Source organism: Diaporthe amygdali (assembly GCF_026229845.1).
Source record: "Diaporthe amygdali strain CAA958 chromosome Unknown NODE_12_length_1037015_cov_66_201586, whole genome shotgun sequence".
Classification (NCBI taxonomy): Eukaryota; Fungi; Ascomycota; class Sordariomycetes; order Diaporthales; family Diaporthaceae; genus Diaporthe; species Diaporthe amygdali.
In genome coordinates this window covers 147,343-163,931 of record NW_026517032.1, presented here as the reverse complement: position 1 = coordinate 163,931, position 16,589 = coordinate 147,343, and the positions used below count along the sequence as shown (strand labels likewise).

General features: G+C 52.6%; 5 protein-coding genes across 5 annotated transcripts; 2 read left to right on the top strand and 3 right to left on the bottom strand.

Moving 5' to 3' along the window:
* Positions 1-180: 180 nt before the first annotated feature.
* J7T55_001794 (gtp-binding protein 1) lies at positions 181-1,661 on the bottom strand (the record flags this gene model as incomplete). The annotated part of the gene is made up of 4 exons (XM_053142694.1): positions 181-564; positions 719-920; positions 976-1,493; positions 1,650-1,661. 4 exons carry the CDS (start codon positions 1,659-1,661, stop codon positions 181-183), a joined length of 1,116 nt encoding a protein of 371 aa, XP_052994248.1.
* Positions 1,662-2,179: 518 nt separating this feature from the next.
* On the top strand, positions 2,180-3,437 carry J7T55_001793 (pre-mrna splicing factor cwc2; the record flags this gene model as incomplete). The annotated part of the gene is made up of 2 exons (XM_053142693.1): positions 2,180-2,522; positions 2,611-3,437. 2 exons carry the CDS (start codon positions 2,180-2,182, stop codon positions 3,435-3,437), a joined length of 1,170 nt encoding a protein of 389 aa, XP_052994247.1.
* Positions 3,438-3,541: 104 nt separating this feature from the next.
* Positions 3,542-6,954, bottom strand: J7T55_001792 (uncharacterized protein; the record flags this gene model as incomplete). Its single annotated transcript, XM_053142692.1, has 3 exons — positions 3,542-4,320; positions 4,973-6,829; positions 6,888-6,954. 3 exons carry the CDS (start codon positions 6,952-6,954, stop codon positions 3,542-3,544), a joined length of 2,703 nt encoding a protein of 900 aa, XP_052994246.1.
* Positions 6,955-8,041: 1,087 nt separating this feature from the next.
* On the top strand, positions 8,042-13,356 carry J7T55_001791 (cross pathway control-3; the record flags this gene model as incomplete). Its single annotated transcript, XM_053142690.1, has 5 exons — positions 8,042-10,417; positions 10,571-10,668; positions 10,732-10,978; positions 11,096-11,349; positions 11,451-13,356. 5 exons carry the CDS (start codon positions 8,042-8,044, stop codon positions 13,354-13,356), a joined length of 4,881 nt encoding a protein of 1,626 aa, XP_052994245.1.
* Positions 13,357-13,817: 461 nt separating this feature from the next.
* On the bottom strand, positions 13,818-15,783 carry J7T55_001790 (uncharacterized protein; the record flags this gene model as incomplete). The annotated part of the gene is made up of 5 exons (XM_053142689.1): positions 13,818-13,915; positions 14,022-14,103; positions 14,254-14,345; positions 14,483-15,650; positions 15,712-15,783. 5 exons carry the CDS (start codon positions 15,781-15,783, stop codon positions 13,818-13,820), a joined length of 1,512 nt encoding a protein of 503 aa, XP_052994244.1.
* Positions 15,784-16,589: the final 806 nt, after the last annotated feature.

Sequence of the window (16,589 nt, the reverse complement as noted above, 5' to 3'; positions counted from 1 at the left end):
TCGGCGTTTTCAGGAAGAGACGACTATACCAGTGCATTTGACGGGTTGGGGGCAATGGAAAGGAACATCCCCAGGGTAACGAATTGATGATCAGCATAAAACACTGCCAGAGAATAATGAAGCGCAGACATGCATTTGCTTGCCAGACGAAACGCTTGCAGCCCCAGAATTGTATTTCATTTACGCCTTCCATGCTGTTGAGATGTACACAACGTCCTCGTCTGCCACGACGTGTCCCAACCCAACACGCTGTGGTATGTGTCGGGCACTTGCACCCCACACCATGGCAAATTTGAAGGTGTCCTTGAGGGTTCTGTGAATGCGATCACAGACATCCTCTACGGTACTATTACTTCTCACGATCAACGCTTCACTGAAGTCTGGCTCGATGCCTTTTCTTTTCGTGTAAATCCGTATCAAAGCCAGCTCCTTCCAGCACCTGTCAACCACGTCCTGGATACCAAGATCCAGCTCGCAGCTCATGACTACGGTGTTGGGCTCACGCGCCAGCCGGTCCAGGAAGTCAAGGGAGACACTATCGATCTTGTTATACACGTAAAGGCACTGGGAATACGTTAGCAAGTACCTAGGTATTTTCCACACCTCATTACGAGGAAAGTGGCAGTGAGTGTGGTCGCAGGAGGCGTGAGTGCTCTGCAATTTTCGCTAGCAGCCATTCAAACCGCCATGAATGAAAGAAGCTTTTATATATACTCACTTTGATGTAGGTGCGGTGGTTCTTCATGATCACGTCGATCAGATCGTCCACTGTTGCCTCGTCATCGCGAATGAGGACCTCACAGTTGAGTATCTTGTAGTCACGCAAGATATTATACACCATCTTCTCGTCGAGGTTCTTGGGCGTGTTCTGGAAGTTGATCTTCATACCTCCTGCCTTCTTCGGCTTGAGATAAATGTTTCTGTAGATACCTTGTTAGTGCGATTTCCGCAAAAGCCTTGGTGTGCAGGACTCACGGCGGCTCCCTGTTTAGACGGATGCCAACGGCCTCCAACTCCGCCTCAAGCAGCGCCCTCTGCTCTGCCCTCTTTGTGGCATCCAACACCATCAAGATCAAGTCACTCGTCTTAGCTGCAGAAATGACTTGTCTTCCTCGGCCCTTTCCCTCTGACGCGCCTTCTATAATACCGGGCAGATCGAGAAGCTGGATCTCCGCACCGCCGTACTCCAAGACACCCGGGATGGCTGTGAGCGTCGTGAAGGCGTAACTCGCGACTTCAGATTTCGTCTTGGTGACTTTCGAGAGGAAGGTGGACTTTCCCACAGATGGAAATCCCACCAATGCTATTCGTGCATCACCGCTCTTGCTCACATCGAAGCCGGATCCAGGACCACCTCCGGACCCGGGGGTGGGTTCCAAGAGCTGAGCACGAAGCCGAGCAAGTTTTCCCTTAAGAAGACCCAAGTGATAGTTTGTCGCCTTGTTCTTCTGGGTCATCTTCATCTCATCTTCGATCTCCTTGATCTTGTCCGTCTAGGCGAGCAGGGGAGTCAGCTATAGCCCATCTGGAAAAGTTGCAAAGCAGGAGCTCATGTGGTCGCCTGACACATATTTCCTCATCGTCGAGAGGCGGAAAGAGCAAGCTGGAACAGGGGAGAGAGAATGAAGGACTGTTTTTAAAATACGTACAATGTTGACCATCTTGGCGGCGGGTGTGACCTGAGGTCACGATGATGTACTGAAGAAGGATGTAAAGTTGGGTGAAGGGGATAAGCTTTTGCTTAAGCCAGGTCGAGATCCGGGTATGTTCGTCGTGCCTCTCTCTATATGAATGAGTTCGACGCTTGAATGTATCGGCACATCGAAGTCCCTGGACCTTGACTGTTCGCAACGACTGAAGCGAAAGAACCTGTCTATAACCCACACAGGGATAGAAATCACAGACCTCGAGGCCGAGTCTATTTCTTCCTCTCGATTTACGGATTTCCGTGTGTTCTCGATGAGTAGTGAGTGAATGATATGCGGCAAGATGAGCGCTGCAGCGGCTGTCTGGAGGGGCACTCTGGGCTTTGCGCGCCCCACTTAAATTTGCCCCAAAGCTCGCTCTGGTCCTTCCTTGGTCAGCCTTGTACCTACTGCTTGCCATACAGTTGACTACCAATCCGAGTCTCTTACCATCCGCCCACCAACGAACCTCGCCTTACCATCACGAGACGAAAATGGCTGACGTACCAGAAGAAAACCAAGAAGAGCTCGCGCTCACAACGACAAGCAATGATGTGGCGGAGCCTGCGGTCAGAAAAGTGAAGAAGATCATCAGGAGGAAGAAGCGCCCAGCGCGACCGCAAATCGATCCCGCTCTCATCAAGTCGGAACCACCACCACAGACTGGAACCATCTTCAACATCTGGTACAATAAATGGTCTGGAGGCGATCGCGAGGACAAATATGCTTCACAGAAGGCGGCAAAAGGAAGATGCAACATCGCGAAGGACACCGGATACACCAAGGCGGACAAGGTGCCCGGCTCCTACTTCTGCCTCTTCTTTGCGCGAGGAATATGTATGCTTGCTTGGTCTCCCTCCGTCTCTTTCGACATTTTCCCCAAGGCACACCTAGCTCACGAGAGATGTTATGACAGGTCCCAAAGGGCAAGATTGCGAATACTTGCACCGCTTACCCACGATCCACGACCTCTTCAACCCCAACGTCGACTGCTTCGGCCGAGACAAATTCAGCGACTACCGCGATGACATGGGCGGAGTGGGCTCATTCATGCGGCAAAATCGCACCATATATGTCGGACGAATTCATGTCAGCGACGACATCGAGGAGATCGTGGCGCGCCACTTCGCCGAATGGGGAGAGGTCGAGCGTGTCAGAGTTCTGAACACGAGGGGCGTCGCTTTTATCACGTATTCAAATGAGGCCAATGCCCAGTTCGCGAAGGAGTCAATGGCCCATCAGAGCTTAGACCACAGCGAGATCCTGAACGTACGATGGGCAACAGCCGATCCCAATCCGATGGCACAGGCAAGAGAGGCGAGGAGAATCGAGGAGCAAGCCGCGGAGGCGATTCGACGCGCGCTGCCGGAGGAGTTCGTTGCCGAGATAGAGGGCAGAGATCCGGAGGCGAGAAAGCGCAGGAAGCTGGAAAGCAGTTACGGCTTGGAAGGCTATGAGGCGCCGGATGAAGTGCACTTTGCCAGGGGAGAGAATGCTGTCAACCCGAGGGCAAGGGCAGGTAATGGCGAGGAAATGGGATTGGAGGAGGAGCAACGCTTCATGCTTGAGAGCGGAGAGGCTGAGGCGCAGGCTGCGGCAGATCAGACCCAGAGGCAACTCGAGGAGAACGGGATCTTCTCGAGCAGCACGCTGGCAGCTCTGAACTCTGCCCAGGTGGCAGTTGCGTCCAAGGAAAAGAAAGCATCAACAGGCCCTTTAGTTGCGTATGACAGCGACGATGATAGCGACTAGGAAGATAGCGGCCACTCGAGCATGGCGCATAGCAGATGACAGGGTCAAAAATTCAACTTGATACCACATAGTAAAGACACTCATATTTGTGCAACCACAGCCTCTTAACTGTTGAATATCCTACTATATAAAACCTCGTGCCTCCCAACCCAGAGATCCATCACCGGAACACTCTGTCCTGCCTCTTCCACAGGCGTGTCCCATTCCCTATCAATAGCCGCAGCAATCATCCCCATCACCTCGCTGCTCGCCAGCACCCGTTGCGCCTGATACGGCCCCAACAGGTTGGCCCGGACAGCGGCGGATATGAGAGCCTTGACATGGCCAAGCATAAATATATACGCCGTCTGGTGCAGGCTCAGCCCGACGATATGGCAAATGACACCAAAGAGGGGCGCGAGGTGAGCCGCGACGGGAGGCAGCCCCGTCTCATCAAGCCCCTTGGCCGGCGTCCGCAGCGCCCGGGAGTACTCCCCCAGGCTCAGCAAGGAGGCGTCGTGCTCCCGGGCGGACGCCGAGAGCGCAGACGACGCCGCGAACGAGCGCTCCCAGATGCCCAGAAGGGCGCGCCCCTGCGCCACGGACGCGCGCTTGCCCACGGTGCAGATCACCGCCGCGTCGAGGTAGTCGTCCAGCTCGGCGAGCCGCTGGGGCTCGCGGTGCGCCGCCAGGACGAACGGCAGGGTGGTGGATGCATAGGAGGAAACTGAGATGGGCAGGAACAGGTCGAACTGTGAGTGGCGCGGTTGCGATGAGGGATGAGGCGCGCTGCGGTTGTGAGCGAGGTACGACTCGAGGCCGCTGCTGAAGGCGAAGGAGCCTAGTGGCAGGGCGGAGTCGGACAGCAAGAAGAGAAAGTGGGTTGTCTTGTGCGGAGGGAGACCTGGTGGCCAGGTTAGTTACTTTCCTATCAATTGGCAGTGTGAAGTAGACTCGCCATGAAGTGTGAGTGCAGGTTGATGAATGTCATCGCCATTGTGAGATTTATGAGCCGCGGCTGCTTTGCGGGTTCTGAGGCGGGCTTTTGCATGCTCTAACCTCTGCTCCAAGTCTTGAATCTCAGTCTCGATCAAATCTTCCGACTCGCTGTCGATTCTTTCCCGCGACTTCGAGTTCATACTCGAGTATATATGTTATGAAATGTGTAGTAGAGTGGAACGGAGAATGGTTGGCACGGTCTCTTATTTTGGTACATGAAAGGCTGCGGGGCAAGCGCTCACAACGGACCGGCTCTAATCACCTATATCAGGAAATCCAAATACACAAAACCAGGCTTACTGCCCAGGAACAAATTCATGGTATTTCCAGGGTACACCAGACGCCAAACTTCGGAACAACCAAATTAAAGCCCTGTGCAAAGTCGCTAATACAAACAATGAACGATCCTCACCAGCGTACAAGCCCGCTCTACCCCTTTCCGCCAACAGCACTCGCTCAGGGTCTCAAGTTTTCCTTGCCAGGTAAAGCCGCACTCTCATGGCCCCGTCTCCGTTCCGCTCTCTTCTGTTCCAGCCTGGCGATAGCAGCAGCTCGACGATCAGCAGAAAGGGACGATGGTCTGGAGGAAATGACATCCGGCTGTGGCTTGTCCGGCACAGGGTCGAGCTTCCAAGTCCGCGCCCTGTCTCGGCCCAGACCAAGGGCTGGACTCTTGGGCTCACTATTGAGCGCGGCCGGGTTCGCAGAAACCCTGCTGCTCTTGGCCCGTGGAGACTTTGACACTCTGAACTCTCGCGAAGGAGTTCGGTTGATTTTGCGACTAGGAGTGTCCATCGTGAAGTCTTCTTCAGGAAGAAAATGATGCTCAAGAGCAGCCGGTCCAGAAGCCTTCCTCTTACTCGCGCGGGAAGCCGAACGAACGAGAGGCGTCTCGTTTTGCATGTCCTCCATGCGAGGCCTGATTTGCAGGAGATCATGAGTCATATCTTCAGTCCCGTCATCACCGTTGTTTCTCAAGCTTTGAAACCGTTGGCCAAGCGACCTGCTATCCGAGGCTCTCTTATGTTCCAGCCTGAGATTGTTGGTCATGGCTCTCGCATCCTCCACCGTCCGCCGACGGTTGTCTTGCTCCTCTCTTACTTTGACCTGCAGATCGACAAATTTATCTTCCCAGTGACTCTGCGCTTCGCGTCCGGTTGAAAGCAACTTGATGTCATCCCTTAGCTGCTGCGTGTCCACTGTCCTGGGCGCTCGTTGCATCTTGTTCTTCTCTTTGAGGGCATCGTAGTCGGCTTTGAGCTTTTCATACTGGTTATCCTTCCTTTGTCGGTCGTGTTCAGCTTTGGCCAGTTTCCGTTCTAGATCTGCCACCTTTATCTCACTCTTAGCCAGGTCTGCGATGGCCTTCTTCTTCTCGACTTCGAGCTTCAGGCCTCGCTGCTCGGTCGCGCTCAACTCTGATTTGACACTTTTGAGCTCATGGCGCAAATCATTCAGCTCTTGGACTTGCTCACGGGCCTTCCTAAGCTCTCGTTGGGTCTCGAGAAGTGTCTGCGCAGTCCTCGGGGATGTACCACCGCGTCGCCGGCGGTTTCCGTCAGTGTCATACCCTGACTCTCGAAGTAGCTTTTCCAGCTCTTCAACTTGTTCTCTGTACTGTACGGCCAGGGCCGTCTGGCGCGTGAGGTCTTTCATGAGCTTTCTGTCGTCTCGGGTGTCTTTACCCTGGCTCTGCCTCGCCGTAACCTGGCCAGCAAGCTCCGTGATCTTCTGCTCCATCTGGTCGACCTTGGACTGCTCCTCCTTGAGCCGCTCGTTCAAGTCGAGAGCCTCGGCGTCTTTGGCTTTCGCATACGACTTGGCCAGCTGCTTGTACTTAACAAGCTTCTCCATCTCGGCTCGCGCTTCCTCGTGATACTTCTGAAACTCGCTCTTCCAGTATTGTCCGGACTGGGACCTTGGCTCGTTTAGGTCCACTGTGATGTCGGGCTCGCGGTCGAGCTCGTCAACCTCTTCCCAAGCACCGTCGCCCTCAGCCTCTTCTGGGTCGAAGTTGAGCTTCTTGGCTGCATCCTCGCTGGACTGCCGGCTGTTCTCTTTGCGCGACTTCTCGAGGGCTTCCTGTAGCTTTGTGCGCGGACGTGACTTGGCGGCTTCAACATTGGCCGGGGCGGTGTTGGGCTTCACATCGCGCCCAAATGAGACGCGTTTCCGACGCGACGTTCCGGTGCCTGGTGTGAGGAGAATGCCTTGTGGTCTTGTGGGAGAATCAAATCTCTTGTTGTCGTCGCCAGCGGAAGGTCTGGGCCTCTCTGACTTTGCCGCGGCAGCCCTGGTCTCCTTCCTAGACTGGACTTCCCTCTGAGGGGCAGGCGTGCCAAAGAGGGCGCGTTTGAATGCGCGTGCTGCAAATACAGGGGCGGGTGTGTCTGGTTGCTCAACGAAGGTGTCATCTGTAGATAGAGTGCGTGAGTGGTAGTCCCGGGGGCGGTTCAAGCGCGAGAAGCGTACCTGGACCAGGAGTGGGCGCGTTCTGGGGCGCGTTGCCCGTTGCCTTATGCAAGGCCCAGCCGAGCATCGTGGCCGGGGTTGAGGTTTGATCTTAGGTGATATTGCTAAGAGTCAATTGTAATCATGAAGTTCTTCAAATGGGCTGGATCGTAGGGGGTTGACGCGAATTGAGCAGGAAGTTGGAGTGTCGCGTTCTTAGATGTTTACATGGGGGTGCTTGGCGGTAGACCGGGCAATTGCTGCAGGCGCCCGGGTGGCACTGAAGGCCTCTGCAAGGTTGGACTGGCGCTAAGCTGCAGCGGAAGCTCCGACGTACCTAGGTACACGAACTTACACGGACACCAGCTCCTGGCATGGAGAGACAGGCTCAATATCCAAGGGTGAGATAAGGTTGTCAACTCAACGATGCATAGAATTTTCAAGACACCAAAATATTCTCAGATGCATTCTGCTGTCCTGAGATTGACTACCTCACTAGGTGCGTACCTGGGTAGCACCCAGCATTCACATGCGCTGTCCATACTTGGACTGGTGACTTATGCACTCCAAAATGGAGCCGCCCGCATCCTCAGGTCCCTATATAGCATTGACAATTGACTGTCGGCTCGCGGTACATGGGCACACCATTTCCTCTAGTCGAATTCTGAGAAGCCAGTGAATTGTGCCCGTCCATTTTCCAGGTGTGGCTCATCTGATAGATTATGCAGGGAGTTGTGGACGAGACGAGCTGAACGCCTTTGGGCCATTGGTATATCTCATCGAAGAGACGACCCCGCCCAGGGATCCGGGCAGGGGAGCTGGCCTGCAGCTCAGCCCTACCGTGGACCTGAAGTCGGTCAATTGGGGGCCTTTAGGTCATCTGAACTTCTTGCTGCATTGGACGAATCTGACTCCTCCTACTGTACAGTGCACTCTTCCCTCGAGGCTGCTTCTCTCAACAACCTGCCAACATTTAATACACCACACACTGGGCAACGATACTGTGCACACAACTACTAGTATGGTCTTCATGTCATAAAGGTGTACCAGCCAAAACAGACTTCCTCGCAAACATCATCCACAACCCATACGTGATTATCCTTCCCACCGCCTGCCTCCCAGATAACGCATGCGAAGTCTTTGGCTTATCTGAGAACCATGATCTTCATGTTATTATGGCTGGCAAGAAGAGAAACAAGACTGCTCCAAAGAACATAGAGAAAAATGAGCCCAAGCAAGGTCCATCGGGCCCGCAGTCCCCAGCTCTAAAGGCTAGCTACGAGGAACGCCAACAGGATGAAATCACTGCGCTTGAGGCAATCTACGGCGCCGACTTCGTAATCAAGGCTGCTCACAGTGCTTGGAAGAAGGCTGAGCCGTCGTTCGACATTCACATCAAAGCCGCTGCTGATGAGGATGTGGCTCTTACCCTGGGAGTGGTTCTAGTAGCCACGTATCCCAAATCGCCACCACTGCTCACCCTGAAGGACCACGGCAATCTGAAGGAGGCTACTCTATACAAAGTCCAGATATATGTCGAGACACAGTCCAAGGAGTTCGTCAAGGAGGAGGAGGTCATGATGATGAGTCTTGTCGAGGGCATCAGAGAGATCCTGGAGGAGGCTGCTCAGGCCAAGATTGCTGGGCGCGCTCTCCCTACCCTCGAGCAAGAACGAGCGGCACATGAAGCTGCCGTGGCTAAGCTTGCACGGGAACAGAAGGACAAAGAAGAGCAAAAAAAGCTCCAGGACACCAAGGAAGAGGAGAAGTATCTCGGTCAAATGGTGCAGCAGGAGCTCAGACGTCAGGACGAAAGGGTGAAAGAGTCAAGAAGGAAGAACCCGCCTAGCCATGTCGCCTTCAGCCCAGTTGATGGCACTCAAGATTCCGACGGTGAACGCATCGTGTTCGATCAGCTTTGTAGACTGACGGACGTTGATGGAAACTCCATCGTCTTCAATGCAGTCACAGGCAAGACCGAGTTCCTCGCTGGGCCCATAACAATGGTGTACGAAGTGCGTCCAGTAGTACCCACAGGACAAAAGCGACCCAGGCTTGCATTGAAGCAGATACAGGTCCACTCTGCAGGGAAGGAACAAGTGCAGTTCAAGAAGCAGTTACAGGCTTTGGAGTCGGAGCTGGACACGATGAAAAAGCTCCGCCACCAGGCTGTCCTCGAGGTTCTCGATTACAAGATAGGCCGGGCTGCTAACGACATTGCGAACACTATGAGCTGGAATGTCAGTGTGCTGAGTCCTTTTGCTGAAGACGGGTCCCTGGAAAAATTGCTTCGGTGGTCGGGCCATCTGGATGTTAACAGGGTCCGGAGCTGCACCGTCAATCTTCTCGACGCTCTGGGCTGGCTGCACAGCCAAGGAGTCGTGCATCAGGATATCCACCCCGGCAACATCTTACTGGTGACAGAACCGACAGGAGACATGATTCCAAAACTTGCTGATGCCGGTTACCAGAGAGAACTGCACAATCTGTGCACGACGACCCAAACATTGACGTCTATGAGGGATACGAAGTCCGCTTACTGGTTTCCTCCCGAGATTGCGGCTGCCTCCAAGGCGCAATATACTCAGAAGACGGATATCTGGGACTTTGGGCTCGTCTTCCTCCAAATGATACTTGGTCTCGATGTGGCTCAAAAGTATCATTCGCCGGTAGATCTCATGGACTCGCTGTCATTATCTGATGCACTAGAAGAGTTGGTGGCATTCTTCTTCAAATCAGATCCGAAGAAGAGACCGCGTGCTTTCGAGTTGAGCTCGAGTGAATTTCTAGCCACAGATGCCCCTCTATTCGTCGAGAATACATCGGCTGGCCAGTCCAGCACCACACTTGGCTCTCTGCCCCAAATCACACCGATTCGAAGCAGATCCCGGCACAATTCCACGACAAATCGTGGCCATACTTCATCGAGATATAAGGAAGACTTTGTTGAAGAGGGCCGCCTTGGCAAAGGAGGCTTCGGCGAGGTCGTTAAGGCTCGCAAGAAGCTTGACGGTCAGGTATATGCCATCAAGAAAATCTCATCTAGTTCCCAGGGAGGCTTGACGGAGGTGTTGAAAGAGGTACGGCTTCTCTCACAACTGAGTCACCCGGCTGTCGTGCGTTACTTCAACACCTGGCTAGAGGAGGCGTACGACATATCGGACACGGCTGACGAGGAGACTTCGACCGACGCTGGCGGCACGGAGCTCTCTCGAGATACTGTATCACAAGGTGGATTCAATATCGAATTCGCTACAAGCCAAGGCGGCCTAGACTTCATCTCTTCAAGCAGACGGCTGGATATTGAGTTTGGTGACGACGACAGTGAGGCCGTCGATGATGATGATGATGATGATGATAACGGCGACGATGACTATGACGAAAGTACCGACGAAGAGGATTCAGACGAGTCAGATGAAGAGTCTGGGACTGATACACAAGGGACGAAAGGGGCTCAACATGTCTTGCCTGTACGAAAGCGAACACGACGGCCAAGTCACAGGCCTTTCAGAACAATCTTGTACATATCCATGGAGTATTGCGAGAAGCGAGTGAGTTCATCTCTTGACTTGCCAAAATTCCCGCGACAGAGACCCCTTAGGATAAACCCCCACGGAGTGGCCTTATGTGGGATGACCGAATAGCCAGCTGTGCTCTCAAAGATTCATGCCATAATGTCTAGTGATTTACTGACGTACTCTCAGACACTTCGCGACCTTATCGCAAGAAATCTGGCCAAGAACAAGACAGAAGTGTGGCGACTTTTTCGTCAGATTCTGCAGGGCCTGGTCCATATACACAGGTAAATAATCCTTTTCCTAATCATATTTTTCGAACAGCTAATTTGATGCGCTTCTTACAATAGCTTGAACATTGTCCACCGTGATCTCAAGCCGGACAATATATTCATTAGTGTTGGCCCGGATGGCGTTAATAATGTCAAAATAGGAGATTTTGGACTGGCTAGCAAGGGTCTCATAGCTGCAGACAAGGCACATTCACATCCATCCGTCATGGATCAAGCGGATATGACGAGAAGCGTCGGAACGTCCGTTTACGTTGCCCCTGAGGTCAAATCAGGCGGCAGTGGCAGTTATACCTCTAAAGTCGATGTGAGTAATTTTCACACCTGCTAACAGCGCTTCACTGGGTCACCCTGGCGACTGTTCTGGCATCTTCTCTCTTATACGGTCACCAGCAAGGATATACTAACGTGCTAATGCCATCAGATGTACTCGCTGGGCATCATGTTCTTCGAGATGTGCTATCAGCCGATGCTCGGCATGCAGAGAGCGCAGGTTCTTGAGGACCTACGCAGATCACACCCTGTCTTGCCATCTGATTTTGACCCTGGGGCAGCTCAAGCAGAAATAATCATGTCTCTGCTCACTCACAACCCGAAAGAGCGCCCTTCCAGTACCGAGCTGTTGAAGAGCAACAAGCTTCCGGATGAGATGGAGAGCGACACTATTCGGCGAGCGATGTAAGATTCCATATACCCCACCCCCAATGCCTCCCAAGTTCTTCCTGCGCAATTCTGCTCTGAAGCTTGGTTGAAAGCCACAGCTAATATTCCTATCACAGTGCTGGCGTGGCAGATCCCAATTCTCCGTTTTACGAAAAAATTCTGTCGACATTGTTCTCCAGAAAAGTAGACCAGGCAAAAGATTTTGTTTGGGACATGCAGACACAAACTTTCTCGACTACTGAGCTCCTTCGTCAGCGTGTTGTGAAGGAGACGCTGATCTCTATTTTCAAGTGCCATGGAGCCGTTGAGGCGCCCACACCGAGCTTATACCCTTCATCGTCTCATTACACCACCGCAGTCAAGCTCCTGGACCACAACGGTAGTCTACTGCAGCTACCCTTTGATCTGAAGATGGGTCGCGCCCGCATGCTTGCCAAGTCAACAACTACGATTCCCCAGCACTCTTACTCGTTTGGGAGCGTCTACCGAGAACAGCATGGCGGTGGCCAACCCAATCAAATAGGTGTTGCGGATTTTGACATTGTGGCAAACAACACTCTAGATTTGTCTTTGAAAGAAGCTCGCGTTCTATCAGTGGTTGATGACATTATTTCCGCCTTCCCGACGCTGTCCTCCAGCCAGATGGCATTCCAGCTTGGCCATTCTGACCTCCTTCAGCTCATCTTCGAATATTGTGGTATTGAGCACACTGTGAGGAGAGCAGCTGCGGAAACACTGAGCAGGCTGAACGTTCAAGGCGTGACCTGGCAGAAGCTGCGAGGTGAACTGCGCTCGCCTCAGTGTGGTGTCTCCGCGACCAGTGTCGACGAGCTTCAGCGTTTCGACTTTCGGGATACGCCGGCCAAAACATTTTCTAAGCTGAAAACCCTATTCGGAAACACCGACATCTACCAAAAGGCCTCATCCACGATTGCTCACCTGAAGGAGGTCTACGAATACTGCAAAGTCCTTGGAGTTAAAACCAAGATTTACATCAGTCCGTTATACTCTGTCAACGAAGCATTTTTCAGAGGTGGCCTCATGTTTTCCTGCGTATTTGACAAGAAGGTCAGAGTTGTCTTGGCTGCCGGAGGACGATACGACAGCTTGATAAAGGAACATCGTCACAAGGCGGGGAGCAGCTTGGTGGGGGAGCGGCATGCTGTCGGGGTGAGCCTCCCTTGGGAAAAGCTGGCCCAAGTACCCGCAAGGAGTGGTGGAAAGGCTTTCTTGAAAAAGGCAGCGGAAGAAGAAGTCCATGGCCTGTTCAGCGGAAAACGCTGCGACGTTCTCGTGGCCAGCTTTGACCCGGTCATCAGGAGATCAACCGCGCTCGAGGTCCTACGCAGCCTACAGACTAATGCCATTAGCGCAGAGCTCGCAGATGAGGCTCGTTCACCCGACGAGCTGATACCCGATCGGCCGGAAGAGCAGCCCGCGTGGATGATTATCGTCAAAGCGGACATACTCAAGATCAAGACATTTTGGCGTAACGTTCCTGACGAAGATCTACCAGCAAGGGAGCTGTTGAACTGGTTGCGTGGCGATATGCGCGAGCGCGACTCAAATACAAAGGCCACCACCATGCCCTCTCGACCTCGCGGCGGGATGGCCCACGCCGAGGGCAACAACTCTCTCGGCGACACAAGCCCCTTCCCGTACTCCAACCAGGGTCACCATCAGCAAGAAGTACGGGTGCTAACCGCACAAACCAAGTCCAAGAAGTTTAACAGGCAGACGGTCGTCGAGCAGGCACAGAGCAGCGCAGCCAAGCTCGTCCAGGGCTTCCTGGACGGGCCCATCGCGGCCATCGAGACAACCGACCACGTGCTCAACGCTATCAGGGGAACAAGCCTCTTGGAAGCCGACACCTGGCGAAAGCTCGACGTCACCAATGCTGAGAAGAAGTACGTGCGTGAGGTGCAGGACATGCTGCTTGAATTCCGGGATGCGGGTTTGAAGCATGCTTTCGTGTACAACTTCCGGACGGGGAGTTGTATCTACTATGATTTAGCGGCCTAGGGTAATTGAGGTTGTGAATTGCGCTCCTTTGCAAGCTTGTTTTCGAAACTGTGTTTTTGTTATACCCAAATAAATGTACAATCATACGAGTCCTATCAATCAAAATGAACAAGATACCAATCGAAATGGATAAGAAACAGATTACAAGGTACTGGACGATAAATACGTAGACTGAAGTGAGACGAGAGTTTGCTATTCCACAAGTAGCAAAATTATTGGTATTTTATTGCTCTACACGTTGCCCTCGGTACAATTGAACTCTTGCCTTGAGATTTACATGTGCACTTCAGGCAGCCATGTGGTATCAAAGTGGCTGAGACCTTTCACTGAACACTTCCTGTCTAATAGCTCACATAAATGCAGCGAGATCCCAAGGTGCTCGTGCCAATGCATGGAGATGTGATCATGCATGAGCTGATCCTGCGTAGCGAAGAAAATTGGTATCTATGCGCAGATCGGTCTCACATTGGCTGTAGGGCATCATCTTCGGGCATACTCACACTCATCAAGACCCACCAGCTCTCAGAAAGCACGCCGATTTCTTTAGCGGACTTGGATTCTGAATGAATGCAAATCTCGTGCTGTTTGCTTGATCCGAGAGCAGCTCTCCGACCAACAGTCGAAATTGCAGTTGACCGGGCAGGCTCACACAGGATTTGACGCACGGCCTGTCAGTTCTTCGGTGCTGCGTCCATCACGGCGCGAGCCAGAAAAGAAGTCTTCATGGCAGAACTCCCGTGTGGCGACCTATAACGGATGAAGTCATCAGTGCCTTTCAAATCCGTTGAGGCCTTATGAGGCCACCTTTCCACGAAAGTCAAGGCGTTAATGGACCTCTTTGTTTCGTATGGAGTTTATGGTTTGAGTACTACACCTAATTTCCAAAATTGGACTTACGTGTACAACTCCAGAGTCGAGACTGTGTGTATCTTGTCGTATATGGGCTGGTGGCTTCGCAATGATGATACACAGCTTTGTGGTCATCATCGCTGTTCAGACAAGCTCGGATGAGTTGTCTCAGCCTCCACAAGCGCAGTCTCGATATCTTGTGCAGGAACCAATGCAGTTTGTTTCGCATGCCGGGCTCTGCGACGGTGCGCTTTGCCTCGTACATGTTTCTGCCAACCTTCCTCTGTCAGCAGAGTGGTATCGCAGGTTGAGCAATGCTTTCGGCAGGGTGTGCCTTGTGCAGAAGTGGCAGACTTGATGGCAGTGTTCAGCACAATTTTGGCGGCGTCTGATACACTGGAAGGATCTGGCATCTCATCTCCGGCCAGAAACAGTTGTGTCAAGAAGGCTGCCTTGTCGAGGACATCTTCAGAGTACCGCGCGACATCAGTGCTGTCTAGCACATAAAGCCGGTCCTGGTCCCCTTCCTCTTCCAACGAAGGCAACGTCTGCTTCGATATCCATTTCGTTTGGTATTTGGCATATCTCTTGGTCGCGGTTTTCATGACTTCAAGGCACTCGAGCCTCAGTTTCTCAAGATCCTTGGCATCAGCACCCCTTTCCACGGCTCCCAGGTAAGGCTGAAATTCCTTGAAGCCAATCGACTGCCATATGCCCCTACTGAAGTCAACAGGCTCTCCGGATTCCAATTTAGACTTGAGATAATCGTTGACTTCCGTGACCTCGTCCATAAGACCATTATCCAGCATTTTATTAACTCTGCTGTCAAGTCGGTCCTTTAGCACTTGAGCCTCGGAGTGGACCCAGAAGAGCACAGCGTCAGGCTTTGAAAAGTCCTGTTGCAGCGCAGCTTCAGCTCTCTTCCTAGTCTGCTGCTCGGCGTAGATTTCGGATGCTGGCCTCCCCGTGGTGAGAAATATTTCTAGGGAGCGACGTATTTTTCGTCTGTCGTTGGGATGCCACCTGTCAGCCATGACAGGATCGACCTCTCTGAGTTTTTCCCACATGGCTTCGGTGGTACCGTTCAAGATCGGATGTTGGGCCGAGTTGTCTTGGACCAGCGTAGTGTCGGGGGATGCATCCTCCTTCTCCACCAGGCTGTCTCTGAAAAGCAAGGCATTGGTGTAGTAATGGGTACCTCCGACGACTATAGGTACCCTGCCTCTGCTGCGAATTTCTTGAATGACGCGGGTGGCTTCGCGCTTGAAAACTCCCACGACCCAGGTTTCCTGGTCCAAACTGATGTTGCCCAGAAGGTGATGTGGAATAGAGCGTTGCTCTTCCAGTGAGATCTTATTGGTAATGATGGGCAAACCCTTGTACATTTGCATGGCATCTGCGTTTATGATCTCGCCATTGAAGCGTGCTGCCAGATCGACGGCAAGCTGTAAATACGTATCAGCCCCTGTCAAGGCAGGTCCCCGCAACAAGGTGGGCGAATCTCACCTCAGACTTCCCGGTACCCGTAGACCCCAGGATGACCAGCAATGGGGCCGAGGGGGGTTCGCGAGCCGACATGGTGTTAAAGCATTGCACAGGCCTATAGAGGAGTCGAGAGATCAGACGAGCTCTAATCATAGGATTTCGGGATCGGTTGTGGAGACCATCCGAACAGGTGAGTCGACAGGCGAGTGACACATGAGAGAGGCTTGAAGGTCGGCGAATTCACATTTGTTTTCAGGGTCCAAGCCTAGGAGATCTGCCCGTTTCGGCTCCGAACAAAGCAAGTCATAATTCAGCTCGAAGGGTCCATGGGTCACGTGGGGTCGCATAGAGATGAGATGGAGAGGCCTAAGAGGGCCGACCCAGCTTTGGCCAATTGGTGGCTCGCTAGCTTCATAGCTTCCGCTGGTTGGGCATGAGGAATTCTACCGACCCTTGTGAGAATATTTCGTCCCTTTCGCCCAACTTAGTTAGCGCCTCCACCTAGCGCCCTTAGCATTCCTCAATATAAAAGTCACTTCAAAAAATGCATCTCGCACATTTTGAGGAACATAAAGTATATCAGGTTGGACCTCAAGTAGTGCTTGGGCTCTGCCTGCTAGCCTCTTGCTTACGCTCATCCTTACGCCCTAGTTGGCCCTTTCTGAGGTTGATTGCCAGTTTAAGAGTAAATACATTTAAAAGAATTGATTCAAAAGTGACAAGACATTTCTATAAGAAGTAAAGTGTATTTCCATTTTGGGACGACAGGGACGAAATATTCTTGCAAGGGTCGGTAGAATTCGCCATACCGCTGCTGGTTGGCTGTTCTGGACACATCAACAATTTAGGAGAGCTCCCTGCACCTGGACTGCCTGACTGGTGCACGAATCGGCAGACCT